At 40.9% G+C, this 16,204-nt stretch overlaps 2 protein-coding genes across 3 annotated transcripts in view; one reads left to right on the top strand and one right to left on the bottom strand.

The window, feature by feature from the left end:
- Positions 1-14,391, top strand: part of RCCD1 (RCC1 domain containing 1) — a 45,239-nt gene extending 30,848 nt beyond the window's left edge. The window contains exon 8 of one of the 2 annotated variants that reach the window (XM_055087927.1): positions 12,419-14,391. In XM_055087927.1, the coding sequence (XP_054943902.1) occupies positions 12,419-12,519 (101 nt within the window). In that variant the 3' untranslated portion in view covers positions 12,520-14,391. Of the gene's footprint in view, positions 1-5,288; positions 5,434-12,418 lie in introns of those variants that run through there. The other variant, XM_055087926.1, reaches the window with a different exon arrangement.
- The window catches only part of PRC1 (protein regulator of cytokinesis 1), a 30,409-nt gene that overhangs the window by 7,670 nt on the left and 6,535 nt on the right, over positions 1-16,204 (bottom strand). The window contains 9 exon segments of the mRNA XM_024117241.3: positions 142-288; positions 1,387-1,482; positions 3,752-3,888; positions 4,686-4,833; positions 5,139-5,288; positions 6,300-6,470; positions 6,547-6,780; positions 8,224-8,346; positions 8,704-8,836. Coding sequence (XP_023973009.1) covers positions 142-288; positions 1,387-1,482; positions 3,752-3,888; positions 4,686-4,833; positions 5,139-5,288; positions 6,300-6,470; positions 6,547-6,780; positions 8,224-8,346; positions 8,704-8,836 — 1,339 coding nt within the window.

The raw sequence follows: 16,204 nt of genomic DNA on the forward strand, positions 1-16,204 counted from the left end.
AATCTAGCACAAGTCTCTGTACCCAGAGCTAAAAAGAGCTGCCATGAGCTACTCCTTCTTCAACCAACCTAGAGCCCTGGCAGAGACTCTGGGCTGCTCACTCATGCTATCTTCTCCTCCTCTCAAACTGGGTTCACTTACTCGTTCCTGCTTGGCTCTCTCTTTCTCCAGTCGGTGCATCTCCCACTGTTCTGTTACATACTCCATGAATTTCTGCCCATTCACCACAAATGCCTTTGAATGCTCCTGTTCCCACATTTCAATCCTTGCTTTCAACTCCTCTTCCAACTGAGACCAGAAACAAGGACACGTTAATTACTTCAAATTTTTGGTGTGAAGCCCAAAAGAAATGATTCGCCCGAAGAATGCCTCCTCCCTCCCCAGAGTATCCTTAGCCTGACTTCCGGTAGCTGGACCCACATGGGAACAGGTTGGAGCAGCCAGAAATCAGTCTTGGGATGGTTCATTCATAACACACATGAAGGTGGGAAAAGGCGAGAACCCAGAGCCTGACCACTACAGTTTTGGCGCCCGAAGTTGGAGGCAGCACTGGAGGAGACCAGCAACGTTAAATATGCAGTGTACACTAGAGCGGCACTATCTGGGCTCCAATCTGGAATCTACCTCTTACTGGCTGTGAAGAGGTAGGCAAGTTACTTAGGTTCTCAGTGCCTCAGTTTCCTCATCTGTAAAAATGGAATTAATAATACCAACCTCTTAAGGATGTTGTGACAATTAAATGAATTAATAAATGGAAAGCACTTTGAAACAGTATATGGCACTTAATTCAATAAATATTAACTATTATTATTATTAAAATAGAGAATAGTAATGAAGTCCAAAACACTTTTTAAAAAGGTTACCTTGTGTTATGGACTGAATTATGTCCCCTGCCAAATTCATATGTTGAAGTTTTAATCCCCAGTACCTCAGAATGTGGCTTTATTGGGACATAGAGGTAATTAAGTTAAAATGAGGTCATTAGAGTGGGTCCTAATCCAACATGACTGGTAGCCGTATAAGAAAATTTGGACACAGACACCTACAGAAGGAAGCCCATGTGAAGATACAGGGAGAAGACTACTATCTGGAGCCAGGAGAAAGGCCTCCGAAGAAAGCAACTCTGCTGACACCTTGATCTCAGACTTCTAGCCTCCAGAATTGTGAGAAAGTGAATTTCTGTTGTTTAAACCACCCAGTCTCTGGTGCTTTGTTATGGCAGCCCTAAAAAGCTAATGAAACTTGATTTTCAGTTGCTTGTACTAGGTAGGCCCAGTATATACTTATTATCCTTTACCTACGGAAAAATAATTCAAAGCAAGAGATACACAAAAAGTGAGGTATTTTGTAGCCAAGCACCAAAAACTCTTTCAGTAACAGTATTACCTTAGGGAGTGTTTTTTGGAGCTTGGCTCGCTGCTTTTCTTCTTTTAGAAGATTTCCTCCACGATTTGTAAATCGACTTGGATCTGAAGCTTTTCTCTGTGAAAAATACATTTTAATTAGAGTGAACCCCAGACAGTCAGACCAGTCACTTCTGCTAAGAATCCTCACTCTCATAAACAGATACATATTTTTAGGGAGACTTCAGAGTTTTGCATTCCCATCCACTTTTAGCAGTGAGAAATCGTGGCTTTCTAAGGCAGGGAGTGGGGTGTGAACACTCTGAGGCATATGCAAGATCATACACTGGGGTGCAGGAAAACTAGTGTTTCCTTTTTAGTCTAAAAAGTAAGACAGGCTTTACTATTTAATGCACAATGTCACTGGCTCCCTTCCTGGGTTCAGATGTCACCAACAGGAAATGGGGTATGTGGAAGGACAAGGGGGAGGTCTACACTCAGAGGGTTTGGTGGTGGCACCCCTACTTGCCCACTCACTTCCAGCATATTGAGACAATGCAGCTTAAATGTGCTCAGTTAAGGGGTTTATAGATAATCTGGTTTTTATTAAATTAACCCTCACAAAATGGACAAAAAATGTAAAATGTTAGGGTTCTTATTCTTTTCAACTTTTCTGTTTTTTGTTATTCTGCAGTGTATACAGTATATCAGAACAGTAATATAAGTGTATAATTTGTAAATATAAATTAGGTGAATACACTAAAAAATGGGGCACATAATCAGAAAAGTTTAGAAACAATCTTGACAATTTGGGGGCCAAACTGATAAATTCTATTTTCTTTCCAGACTGCTTGATTATAAGCAGTAAATAAAAGGAATGGTAATTAGTTTCTTATTTTTTCTTAAATAATGGTATGTAAACAAAGGTCGCTTATTTGGCTCTTTACTGTCTTTATGTGTGTGTGTGTGTATACACATGGTTTTTTTTTTTTTTTTTACACTGAAGTATAGTTGATTTACAGTATAAGTCTCAGGTGTGCAACACAGTGATTCACAATTTTTTAACTTTATACTCCATTTATAGTTATTATAAAATATTAGCTATATTCTGTACAATATATCCTCGTAGCTTATTTATTTTATACATAATAGTATGTACTTCTTAAACCCCTACCCCTTTATTGCCCCTCCCCCTCTTCCCCCTTCCCTCTGGTAACCATTAGTCTGTTCTCTGTATCTGTGTGTCTGTTTCTTTTTTGTTATATTCACTAGTTTGTTTTATTTTCTAGATTCCACATATAAGTGGTATCATACAGTATTTGCCTTTCTCTGAGTTATTTCACTAAGCATAATACCCTATAGATCCATCCATGTTGTAAAAGGCAAAATTTCATTCTTGTTTATGACTGAGCTCTTTATTGACTTTTATTACTCCTCCTTCTTGCTTTCAATCAGAAGTAAGGAGTAACTGAGGACCAGAACACTTGCTCTTAAACAGCTGTGAGCTCTCACAGTTTTCTCCACTTCTGAGTCCTAGTTTCTTGCCTGGAAACTTGAAGGAGTTAAACTCCGGATTCTCTAAAGGCCTGTTCAAGCTCTAATAGGACCAGTATGAACCTGAGAATGAGTCTCCTTGAATTTCGTGCCCAAGGTGCCTCACTTGCCTCATCCTAGTCCCAGTTCTGAGCTCTAAAATGCTCTAAGGGAATCTATTTGTGCTAAGTCTATCAAAACAAAAGGAATTCAGAGTACACAAATGTGCCCCAAATACCCAGGCAATTTTCTAAGATAATAACAAAAGTCGGAAGAGTACAGAATGTTAGTTGCCTGCCCCAACATCCATTTTTCTCTCCTTCCTTAGTAACAGAACCTGAATTTATCTGCGATAGTGATTCTCCCAGCCTCGCCAGTAGTTGGTGTGGCATTTAAGCAGAAGTGCTGTGAAGAGAGCCTGGGAAAACCTCTTAGAGGGGGTGGAGGGGCAATGCCTTCTGTGTTCCCTTCTCCACCACACTGCCTGAAATGCTATGGTGGGAGCTCTAGAACCACCCTGGATCGGAAGATAAGATCCACCCCTTAGCGGTAAAGGAGCTATGAGCTGGAGAAGCCTGGGACCCCCTGACTGTGGAATAGCCATACCTGCCTTGCATTGCCTACCTTTAGACTTCCTTTATGCAAGAAACTTCAACCTTATTGAAGGCATTAATTTTGGGGCTTTCTTTTACATGTTTCTGCATATAAGCTTGACAAATACAGATGAGTTAGCAGTAATTTACAGACTTAATGATAAAGATGGTATTAGAAACCTGGTAAAGAGCAAAAGAAACAGGCCTCTGACTCTATACAGGGGATGCTTTCTTAACACTTCACTGTACTCTAAGGAAAACAGACAAAAACTAAGGCAGTACCTCGAACTCTAAGAAAAGCTTCCAGCTTTCTTCCCACTTCTGGACACCTTCAAAGAGTTCTTTGTGAACCTCATAGTAGTTTCTTAACCGCACAATCTCGGCATCATGGAGCTGGAGCAGATTTTCTGTGTAGTCCTCTGCAAGATATAGGCCCAGTAGTTTTAAAAAATCCCTCTAGTGTTTAGTATCCCAATTTACTAATCCCTCATCCCCCTAAAATGGAAACAGAATTTTCTTCCTTACAGTAAAAATGATACACGAGTGTATGTTGTGGATAATAAAAGCCAGGTTTGTCCCAATCAGCCTGGTGGGACTAGAGACTAAGGGACTAGGGTGTGGACTAAAAGGACTAAGATTCTTAAAACTCTGTCATCTCTTGCCTTGTCTTAGGTTTCTTTCATACTCTTCCTTTCCACCCTGCCCAACAGAGGGCTGAGTCACAGAAAATGTCCAAAAATGTTGAATTTAGTAAAGACGGCTTCATCTTTATACTCAGTTCGGGTCAGACTAGAATTCCATTGGGCCCTGGGGTCATACCTCGTGGGCTCAAATGTGGGCTCTGCCATTTACCTGTTGTGTGTCTCTGGGTTAAGTTGTTCAACATTTATGTGCCTCATTGTCCTCATCTCTTGACATGAGAATTAAGTTAGATAATCCTGTTAAGAGTCTGACATTGCGCCTGGCACAGAGTAAGCACCTGCTAAACTTGAGCTTCACAACTACATGCTAGAGATATACTGCTTCAGAAACCAAGAGATCCCTTATTTCCCAATAGCATTTGCAAATGCTTATTTGAACGGGAATGGCAATTTATGGTGAATGGCCTGGAAAGGTAGCAATGTCTGTTCAGTAGAGGAAATACTTCCCAGTGAATGTCTGCACTTGTAAAAGACAAGTGAGCAGGCCACATGAAGAGCGACGCTTCTGTACGAACCAGAATAGTAAGGGGCAAAAGCTTGTCTCTGCTCCTGGCTATAAAAACACTGGTCCCAGTACTGAGCCAGCTCCACTCGTATTGCCTCAATCACTTTCTTCATGTTTTGCATTTTCAGTTCTTCCAACCGATCCACTTCTAATTGCAGCTGAAACAAAGAGACCTGTTAACAGTGCTTGTCATACTTGTATATTCACGTAGGTTTGCAAAATATTTTCCCCCTTTTTAATAAAATTACAATACAAAACCACAGAGGTAAGTCAACACACTTTATAACAATGATATCATAGGAGCCAGAAATCGAAGAAACATACACGAAAGATAAAACATGAGCAGGCTACTGCCACTCTTTTCTGACGCTTGTCTTAAAAATAGGCTCACTCAAGGCAGAAGCTGGTAAAGACATCAGACTTGACACCAAAATGCTGACCCAGCGCCCTTTGGGTTTCTTACCGCTTTCCGGACCTTGGCCTTTGACCCAGTCATAACTGTGGCCACAGCTTCTCTCTCTTCTGCAGGTATTTGCAACCTATCCCAGAGTTCTCGTATCTGAGCACGCAGCCCCTCACACACTGCTTCGTTTTGTGATTTTCGCATTTCCAGCTGTAGCAAGGAAAGCCAGTGGTTATAGCAAAGACAGCAGCACAGAGAAAACTGGCCCTCTGGCCTCCCAGACACATCTGTACCCACATGGAGAAGAAGTACTTTTACAAGACTGTGAAGAGGTATGTTTTCATGACTTCTGAAAACAAACTGTAAGGCTGTCATTATGGTAGGATCTCAGACCTCAAGAATCAGGATTCAAATTTTTAATTAAAAAAAAATTTTTTTTTCAATTAAACACTAAGCTAATTCAAATGACTATTATTATTTCATCCAAAATCTCAATTTCAGGGGATTTCCCTCATGGTCCAGTGGGTAAGACTCCCTGCTCCCAATGTAGGGCGCCAGGGTTCGATCCCTGGTCAGGGAACTAGATCCCACATGCATGCCACAACTAAGAGTCCGCATGCTGCAACTAAGGAATCCACAAGCCGCAACTAAAAAAGATCCTGCGTGCCACAACAAAGACCCAGCGCAGCCTAAATGAATGAATGAATAAATAAACATTTAAAAAAAAAATCTCAATTTCACATTCTCAGAGCTATATATAAATTAAGGTTTTTGTTTAAAAAAAAAATCAAGGTTGTGTTTCATATAATACTATTATCTTTTTTTTTTTTTCTTGGCTGCATTGGGCCTTCGTTGCTGCATGCAGGCTTTCTCTAGTTGCGGCAAGAGGGAGCTACTCTTCGTTGCAGCGCGAGGGCTTCTCATTGTGGTGGCTTCTCTTGTTGCGGAGCACAGTCTCTAGGCGCGCGGGCTCAGTAGTTGTGGCTGGCAGGCTCTAGAGCGCAGGCTCAGTACTTGTGGCGCATGGGCTCAGTTGTTCCGCGGTACGTAGAATCTTCCCAGACCAGGGATCGAACCCGTGTCCCCAGCATTGGCAGGTGGATTCCTAACCACTGGGCCACCAGGGAAGCCCTATCTCATTATCTTAAAGGAAAAAACTGCAGTTTTCTCAGATTGCTGGATACTATGGAGATCCCAGGCCATAATTTGAGTAGACATTACCTGCCGTAGCAACTTCTGTAGTGTTGCAATATTTTCCAAAGATAAACAAAAGGCATCTTCATCTTCACAGACCACATCTCTTTCAAAGCTTGTGTCTGGTGTGTGTTCTAATTCTTCCATACACAGTATGATCTGTCTCTTTATGTTGACAAACTCCTCACGCCTAGATGCCTATAAAAATAAAAAAGATTACAAGATACCTAGAGGAAAGTCAAATGACTTTTAGGAAGTATGAATGTAAGCACACCTTTGTTTCCCTCAAAGTTGCCACGTGTTGTCTAAACTGGCTCAGCTCTTCTAAGCTGGGAACTGAGGTGCTGTCAATGTCATAGTGGGGCGTGCAAAGAATTTCACACAGTTCTTGATCTTGTTCTTGAAGTAGTTTCAGTTCTTGTTTTCTCTCCTTTTTCTGTTTTCTCATCAGTTCTACCTGAGTGCGCAAATCCTTTTCTAGCTGCAAGATGGTTGTCTCTCCTTCTTCCTGTATGAGACAATGTACCATTGTTAAGGTTCCAAGAGGATTTCTTCAAAGGAAGAAAGAGGACTAGGATGACAGACTTTTAGTTAAACTTACAAATAAATCAACTTACAGCTAACAGAATATGGCACAAAGAGGGTCCCCTAACAAACGTCCCCAGTAAGGAAAGGTACCAGGGCACTTTTACAAGAGGTAAAAATTGGTTGAAAAGCTTATTTTGAATTAGCTATAGGGTAGTATATTTAGCTCCTAACTAAATGTTTATCCCAATAACCCTAAAATTCACTCAACCAATAAAAATCAATTTAGTACTCCTTGCTCTACTCCTAACTGATAAGCAGGAGAAAAAAAAAAGTGGCAGTTATATGTCCTATAAATTTTACTCAACATTGGTGAACTAAGAACTGTCATATAATTTAAGGGAGATGTACCACTGTATATCTAACTTCTCACCCAATTTCATATTGAAAATTTTAAAAAAAAGGACTAAAGAAAGAAACTATTTGTCCAAAATCAATGATATTTATGACATTTGTGTTGATTGCAGGAAGCTCTACTGATGTCACAGTCTGCCTGATTGCTCTTGGCTACCAGAAATGAATTAGCCTTAACCCTTTAAAGACAGTCTCCTCCTCCTAGGCTGACTCCACTGAGATATCCAGGCAGTTCTTTCTGTAACAGGGAGAGGGACCTGAGACCTTATTGGTACCACACTAGCCACTGTGTGCTGTCCTTGCACCCACATCTATTCTAATTACCTTCCCAATCTCCACGTTTGTCTTCATTTTTATGACCCCAACACTGTTTTTACTGGTTCTACCCAGGGATATGTTTTGGGGTCCCTCTGTCATTCATGTCATGCTTGCTGGTGTCCTCATTCAAGTCCGATTTGTGCTGGACCACAGGACAGCAACCTTTCAGCAAGGTACACAGATAAACATGGCATGCCCTGAATGTGACTATGCTCTCTTGATATTCCAGCTGTGGAGACATCTCTTCTCAAGTGGCCATTCTGGCTCTTTCAGTGGTATGTAGCTTTCGGGTATGAAAAAATCCACAGAGGCAGGTTTTTTGGGTAATTTTTCCTTATATCACTAGTCACTTTTGTTTCCTAAGTAGCTCTCTTCATTTTCTTTCAAAGAAAGAATGGAATGATATCATCTATGCCTAGCTCAGAGTTTAAAAAAATTTTTATGTCCTACAAATTGATAGTAAGAGGCTTGTTTTTGATTAAAACATTGCAACACTTAGCTGCTTCACCTCTCAACAGGGCAACTTCACTTAAGTGAAAATTGCTTTGCTGGAACCAAGTAACTAGGCAGCACATTTTCCCCATTTCTCATGTCCAGTATCAGCCCTACAAGGAAACTTTCCACCTGTAGCCCCAAATCAAAGTTCTTCCCTAAATCTCAGACCCAAGCAGGATCCCGACACCCTGCCATGTACCTGAAATGGCTCGACATGTAGCTCACTGCACAGAGTATTCAGCTCTTTTTGGCAGATGGCTATGCTTTTGATGAGCCTTTCCTTCAGGCTTTCCTCTTCAGCAATCATCATATCCAGGAGGTCCTACAAGAGATAAAACAGTCCCATAGAAGTTTTGGGTGTTTTCCCCATTGGCCTCAAACAACAAATAACACCAAAAGCCTCATAATTTCAAATTTTAAAGGAAGGACTTAAACAAAACCAGGACTTCCCTGGCGGTCCAGTGGTTAAGATTCTGCGCTCCCAATGCATGGGGCACAGGTTCAATCCCTGGTTGGGGAACTAGGATCCTATATGCTGCACGGCGCGGCCAAAACAAACAAACAAAAAACCAGGAGGAGCCTATGACATCCTAGTGTCACTTCTATATGCTATCTTAGATGAGACACCAACATCCTTACCCCTGTCCCACTACAAAGAGATCAGTATTACTCAACTCACCTTGATATGCTTCTTTACAACCTCAGTTCTTTGTAACCGCTGGTCCTCTGGAATCCCAATCAATTCCCATATTTCCCGAAGGTGATTCAGGGCTTTCTGGAGACATACTATGGACTCCTCTGCCAGCACCTCACTAAAAAGCAAAAGAGAAGCCAGCTACATGAGCCACTGCCTCCAAACTAAAAGCAATATTTACAGAAACTAAACAAACTAGTTTCGCAGTGGGCTCAAGGCTAAAACAAATTGAAAACAAGCATTCAGCTTAACTCATCTTGAACACTCCCCTATCGTTCCCCCTCCAAACACAACACTGGCAAAGCAAAATCCAGTATCATACTATCAATTCAGTGTGGAAATTCAATCTTCTGAATAATACTCAGAATCTGGACTTTGCTCAATGATTCTACCTATGGCAGTACAATACAGAACTTTAAATGCTTTTATTAAAGAAAAAACAGACAAAAATGTCAGCTCCTATAAAATAGCTGGCAATCTATTGCGATTTTGTTACTCATTTTTTCCCTTCCTGTTTTTTTAAGCTATAATTGACATATATAGCACTGTATAACTTTAAGGTATACAGCATAATGATTTGATTTACATACATCATGAAGTAATTATCACAATAAGTTTAGTAAACATCCATCATCTCATATAGGTACAAAATTAAAGAAATAGAAAATTATTTTTTTTCCTTGTGATGAGAACTCATAGGGTTTACTCTCTTAACAACTTTCATAAATAACATACAGTGGTGCTGGGACTTTCCTGGTGGTCCAGTGAATAAGGCTCCGCGCTCCCAGTGCAGGGGGCCCGGGTTTGATCCCTGGTCAGGGAACTAGATCCCGAGTGCATGCCGCAGCTAGGAGTCCACATGCTGCAACTAAAGATCCTGCATGCCTCAAGAACACCTGGCGCAGCCATCCGTAAATAAATAAAATAAATATTTTTAAAAATACAGTGGTGCAAGGGGCTTCCCTGGTGGCGCAGTGGTTGCGCGTCCGCCTGCCGATGCAGGGGAACCGGGTTCGCGCCCCGGTCTGGGAGGATCCCATGTGCCGCGGAGCGGCTGGGCCCGTGAGCCATGGCCGCTGAGCCTGCGCGTCCGGAGCCTGTGCTCCGCAACGGGAGAGGCCACAGCAGAGGGAGGCCCGCATACCACAAAAAAAAAAAAAAAAAAAAAAAAAATACAGTGGTGCTAATTATATTTATGTTCTATATTACATCCCTAGTACTTATTTATCTTAAAACTGATTCCTTATAACCTTTTGACTGCGCTCATCCAATCCCCCACCCCCAGCCTCTACCTAAGACTCTAATCTCTTTTTCTATGACTTTGTTCGTTTTGAAATATAATTGACCTATAACACTATGTTAGTTCCTGTTACAGAAGACAGTGATTTGATTATTTCTATACATTTCAAACTGATCACCACAATAAGTCTAGCTATGATATGTCACCATACAAAGATATTACATAGTTATTGAATATTCCCCACACTGTACATTTCATACCTGTGATGCACTTATTTTGCAACTGGAAGTTTGTATTTCTTAATCTGCCTCACCTATTTCTTTCCTCCCCCTACCCCCCACCCCTCTTGGCAAATTCCTGTTTGTTCTCTGTATCTATAACTGTGTTTACATTTTATTATGTTTGTTTACTTGTTTTATCTTTTTAAATTCCACATATAAGTGAAATTACATGGTATTTATCTCTGTCTGACTTATTTCACTTAGCATAATGTCCTCTAAGTCCATCCATGTTGTCACAAATGGCAAGAATTCATTCTTTTTTTATGGCTGAGTAATATTCCAGTGTGTGTGTGCATGCACACACACACAAACATACACACATATTCTTTATCCATTCATCTACTGGTGGGCACTTAGGTTGCTTCCATATCTTGGATGCTGCAATGAACATAGAGGTGCACATATCTTTTCGAATTAAGTGTTTTGTTTTCTTTGGATAAATACTCAGGAGTGGAATTGCTAGATCATATGGTAGTTCTATTTCTAATTTTTTGAGGAATCTCCATACTGTTTTCCGTAGTGGCTACTCCAATTTATATCCCCACCAACAGTGCACAAGCGTTCCCTTTTCTCCACATCCTCACCAATACGTGTTACCTGTTGTCTTTAATAATAGTCATTCTGACAGTTGTGAGGTGATTATCTCATTGTGGTTTTGATTTGCATTTCCCTTTTGATTAGTGATGTTAAGCATCTTTTCATGTGCCTGTTGACTATCTGTATGTCTTCCTTGGAAAATTGTCTATTCAGATCCTCTGCCCATTTTTTAATCAGGTTGCTTGTTCTTCTCAATGTTGAGTTGTGTAAGTTCTCTGTATATTTTGGAATATTAACCCCTTCTCAGATATACTGTTTTCAAATATCTTCTACCATTCAGTAGGTGGCCTTGTTGTTGTTCTTAAATTACAACTATTAATTTACAGAATGACTAAAATTTAAAAAATAATCAGGTGTTGGTGAGTATACAGAAAAGCCAGAACTTTCATATACTACTGCTTGGAGTGTGAACTGGTACAACCACTTTGAAAACTGTTGGCAGTATCTGCTAAAGCTGAACCCAGCAGTTCCATGTCTACACATGTAGAAATGCACACATATGTACCAAAGGTATGTACCAGAATGATCAAAGCAGCACTACTCATAATAGCATAAAGGTAGAAACAACCTAAATGTCCATCAACAGAATAGAGAAACAGTACATTCCTACAATGGAATAATACAGCAATGAATAAAAAACATGGGTGAATCTCAGAAATATCACGTTGAAATATTGTAAATGAAAGAGGTCAAATGCAAAGAGACTACATACTATATGATTCTACCTTATGAAATTTTAGAAAAGGCAAAACTATAGTGAAAGAAGCAAATGAGCTGCCTGGAATCGGTGCAGGGGATCAACTGCAAAGGGGCACAAGGCAACTATTTTTAGGGTGACAGAATGGTTCTAGATCTTAATGGTGATGGTGATTACATAACTATACACAGTAACCAAAATTCAAACTGTACATGTGAAATGAGTCAATTTTACTGTATGTAAATTATACCTCAAATCTTAAAGAAAAAAAAAAGGGAGGTAAAAGAAACAACTAAGATGGAAAAACAGAACAAAAATTTGGGGAAGAGGAAAAACAGCCAGATAAGCAAGCATCTTATCACTACGTGATTCCAATTATACAAAGTTCAAAAACAGGCAGAACTAAGCTTTGCTTTGAGAAGTCAGGATAGTGGTTGTCATTGTCCTGGGAAGTGGTGACTTTTGGAGAGGGCACAAGGAGGGGTGGTTACACAGCGTGTGCTGACTTTATGAAAATCCATCAAGTTTGCACTTGATTTGTGTGCATTTCTGAATATATGTTATACTTCAATTACAAAAAGTTTATTTAAAAATTATTCACTGTTTATCTGAAGCATAAATTTAACTGTGTACCTTGTGTTTTATCTTTCAAAAAAACCTTTAGTTTTCTTTTTTTTTGGCCTCACCGCACAACTTGTGAGATCTTAGCTCCCCAACCAGGGATCGAACCTGCGCCCTCAGCAATGAAAGCGCAGCCTTAACCACTGCCCGCCAGGGAATTCTCAAAAAACCTTTACTTTAACAATGATAACCCTTAGTCTGCTTCACACAGCATTTAAATAACAGAGATTTTCTCTCCTTTCTTGGTACACCTGGATAACAAAGAGACCACTCTGGCACCAGAGAAACTAAACTCTGGATGTGCTTTGCTATCAGTCAGCCAGGAGGCCTTGAACAAGTCACTGAAGCTCTTTGTGTGCAAATGATGAGGATAGAGGCTCTCACTGGCCCCCTCTCTGTCGCAGCATATTCAGGGGCTCTGAATCACCAGCCTAGATCTCCAAGAACATCAGTTTCTCCATAGGTTTCTCCTCCCTCCCTCCCTCCTTCCTTTTCTCTCTCTCTCTCTATTTATTTTATGTTATTTTTGGCTGCATTGGGTCTTTGTTGCTGTGCTGGCTTTCTCTAGTTGCGGCGAGCGGGGGCTACTCTTCGTTGTGGTGTGCAGGCTTCTCATTGCAGTGGCTTCTCTTGTTGTGGAGCATGGGCTCTAGGGCACACAGGTTTCAGTAGTTGTGGCACGTGGACTCAGTAGTTGTGGCACGTGGACTCAGTAGTTGTGGTGCATGGGCTTAGTTGCTCCACAGCATGTGGAATCCTCCCGGACTAGGGCTCGAACCCATGTCTGCTGTATTGGCAGGCGGATTCCCAACCTTGCACCACCAGGGAAGTCCTCCTTAGGTTTTAATATATTCACATCCAAGACATTTCTCTAGCCAAGAAATCCCAATTCAAAGGTTGCCTGTCCTAGTTCAAGAAAAGCTTCTGTACAAATACCAGCTGCCTATACTGGATGGCCAATTATCAATACCCACATAATGAAGAGTGTTTGAAAGAATTTACAGGGACTTCCCTGGTGGTCCAGTGGGTAAGACTTGGCACTCCCACTGCAGGGGGCCCGGGTTTGATCCCTGGTCAGGGAACTAGATCCCACACGCATGCCGCAACTAAGACCCCGGCGCAGCCAAAAATAATTACTATAAAAAAAAAAAAAAGGAAGAATTTACTGTACTCCATTTTAGAAATGTTAACAGGTATCAAGGTATTTAATATAATCTCAATTAACTCAAGTTTAACTAAAGTGCTTCCTCAGACAAATAATCCCTTTGCACTTCACTTTTTTTTTTTTTTTTTTGTGGTATGCGGGCCTCCTTCTGTTGTGGCCTCTCCCGTTGCGGAGCACAGGCTCCGGAGGCGCAGGCTCATTGGCCATGGCTCACGGGCCCAGCCGCTCCGCGGCATGTGGGATCCTCCCAGACCGGGGCGCGAACCCGGTTCCCCTGCATCGGCAGGCGGACGCGCAACCACTGCGCCACCAGGGAAGCCCTGCACTTCACTTTTAAGACAAAAGAACCCACAAGTCAAAATCCTAATTTTAGCATTTTATGTAAAATAACCTATACAAGAGGGACTTCCCTGGTGGCACAGTGGTTAAGACTCTGTGCTCCCAATGCAGGGGGCCCAGGTTGAATCCCTGGTCAGGGAACTAGATCCCACATGCATGCCACAACTAAGAGTTCGCATGCCACAACTAAGGAGCCCACCTGCTGCAACTAAGGAGCCAGTGAGCCACAACTAAGAAGCCAGCGAGCCGCGACTAAGGAGCCCGTGTGCCACAACTAAGACCCAGTGCAACCAATAAACATTTTTTTAAAAATTAAAAAATAAAATAAAATAAAATAACCTACAAGAGGACTTCCCTGGCAGTCCAGTGGTTAAGACTCCGTGCTCCCAATGCAGGGGGCCCAGGTTGAATCCCTGGTCAGGGAACTAGATCCCACATGCATGCCACAACTAAGAGTTCTCGTGCCACAACTAAGGAGCCCACCTGCTGCAACTAAGGAGCCAGCGTGCCGCAACTAAGGAGCCCGTGTACCACAACTAAGACAGTGTAAACAACCCAAATGACCATCAACTAATGAACAGGTAAATATGATATACCTATACAATGGAATAATATTTGACAATAAACCTTGAAAACATTATGCCAAGTGAAAGAAGCCAGTCACAAAAGAGGACATATCAATGATTCCATTTATGTGAAATATCCAGAATAGGCAAATCTATAGAGAAAGAAGTGGATTAGCAGTTGCCTAGGGCTGGGATTCAGGGGAGGGAGGTGGGTGGGAAAAGGGGATTGACCGCTAATAGGTATGAGTTTTTTAAAGGGATGATAAAAATGTTAACTGACTGCAGTGATAGTTGCACAACTCTGAATATACTAAAAATAATTAAATTGTAACACGTTAAATAGGTGAATTGTATAGTATAAGGATTATATCTCAATAAAGCTGTTATTTAAAAAAATCTGGCACATAATCGGAAGTTGTGAAATTTGTGACTTACTTGAAAAACAGATATGATTGCTAATTCATTTAGTCAAATTACTTCTACAAAATAAAATGACATGAAATTGGGATAAAATTCATAGATCTCAAATTCAATTAAAACCAAAACAAACACCCATACAGCAGATAGACTGCTAAACTCCAGCAGATGGGCCTAAACACAATTTGTTATAATGAAAAAGTTAACCCTCCCTTGGATCTGATTACTTTAACAAGTGTTTGGAATTACCAAATATTCTAGAAGCAGTTCTCATGACAGTATAATTTTCTTTTTTTGAATTTTATTTATTTTTTTATACAGCAGTTATTAGTTATCTGTTTTATACATATTAGTATATACATGTCAATCCCAATCTCCCAATTCATCCCACCACCCCACCCCACCCCCACTGCTTTCCCCCCTTGGTGTCCATACGTTTTATTTTGTTCCTTTTTATGGCTGAGTAATATTTTGTTCCTTTTTATGGCTGAGTAATATTTTGTTCCTTTTTATGGCTGAGTAATATTTTGTTCCTTTTTATGGCTGAGTAATATTCCATTGTATATATGTACCACATCTTCTTTATCCATTCATCTGTCGATGGGCATTTAGGTTGCTTCCATGACCTGGCTATTTTAAATAGTACTGCAATGAACATTGGGGTGCATGTGTCTTTCTGAATTATGGTTTCCTCTGGGTGTATGCCCAGTAGTGGGATTGCTGGGTCATAAGGTAATTCTATTTTTAGTTTTTTAAGGAACCTCCATACTGTTCTCCATAGTGGCTGCATCAATTTACATTCCCACCAACAGTGCAAGAGAGTTCCCTTTTCTCCACACCCTCTCCAGCATTTGCTGTTTGTAGATTTTCTGATGATGCCCATTCTAACTGGTGTGAGGTGACACCTCATTGTAGTTTTGATTTGCATTTCTCTAATAATTAGTGATGTTGAGCAGCTTTTCATGTGCTTCTTGGCCACCTGTATGTCTTCTTTGGATAAATGTCTATTTAGGTCTTCTGCCCATTTTTTGATTGGGTTGTTTGTTTTTTTAATAAATATTGAGCTGCATGAGCTGTTTATAGATTTTGGAAGACAGTACAATTTTCAAAGAATTAAAAAACTCTTCACAACATTCCAATTATACAAGTTTCATTCTTATATCATTCTGACACCTCTTTCTTACATCCCTGCCATTACCCTTACTTTCAAAAGACTTCCCTGGTGGTCCAGTGAATAAGACTCCACGCTCCCAATGCAGAGGGGCTGGGTTCGATCCCTGGTTGGGGAACTAGATGCCACACGCATGCTGCAACTAAGAGTTCGCGTATTGCAACTAAAGATCCCGCGTGCCGCAACTAAGATCCGGTGCGGCCTAAATAAAGAAATAAATATTAAGGAAAAAAAGAAAAAAAAGACAGCCAGAATCTCACCCCTCCCCACTTCTGCCTTTACCTCCCTGGTCCAGGTCACCACTATCATCTCTTCACCTGTACCACTGCCCTGGTCTTTTTTTTTTTTTTTTGCGGTACGCGGGCCTCTCACTGTTGTGGCCTCTCCCGTTG

The sequence above is a fragment of the Physeter macrocephalus genome, chromosome 11 (genome assembly GCF_002837175.3).
Source record: "Physeter macrocephalus isolate SW-GA chromosome 11, ASM283717v5, whole genome shotgun sequence".
In the NCBI taxonomy this organism is placed as follows: domain Eukaryota; kingdom Metazoa; phylum Chordata; class Mammalia; order Artiodactyla; family Physeteridae; genus Physeter; species Physeter macrocephalus.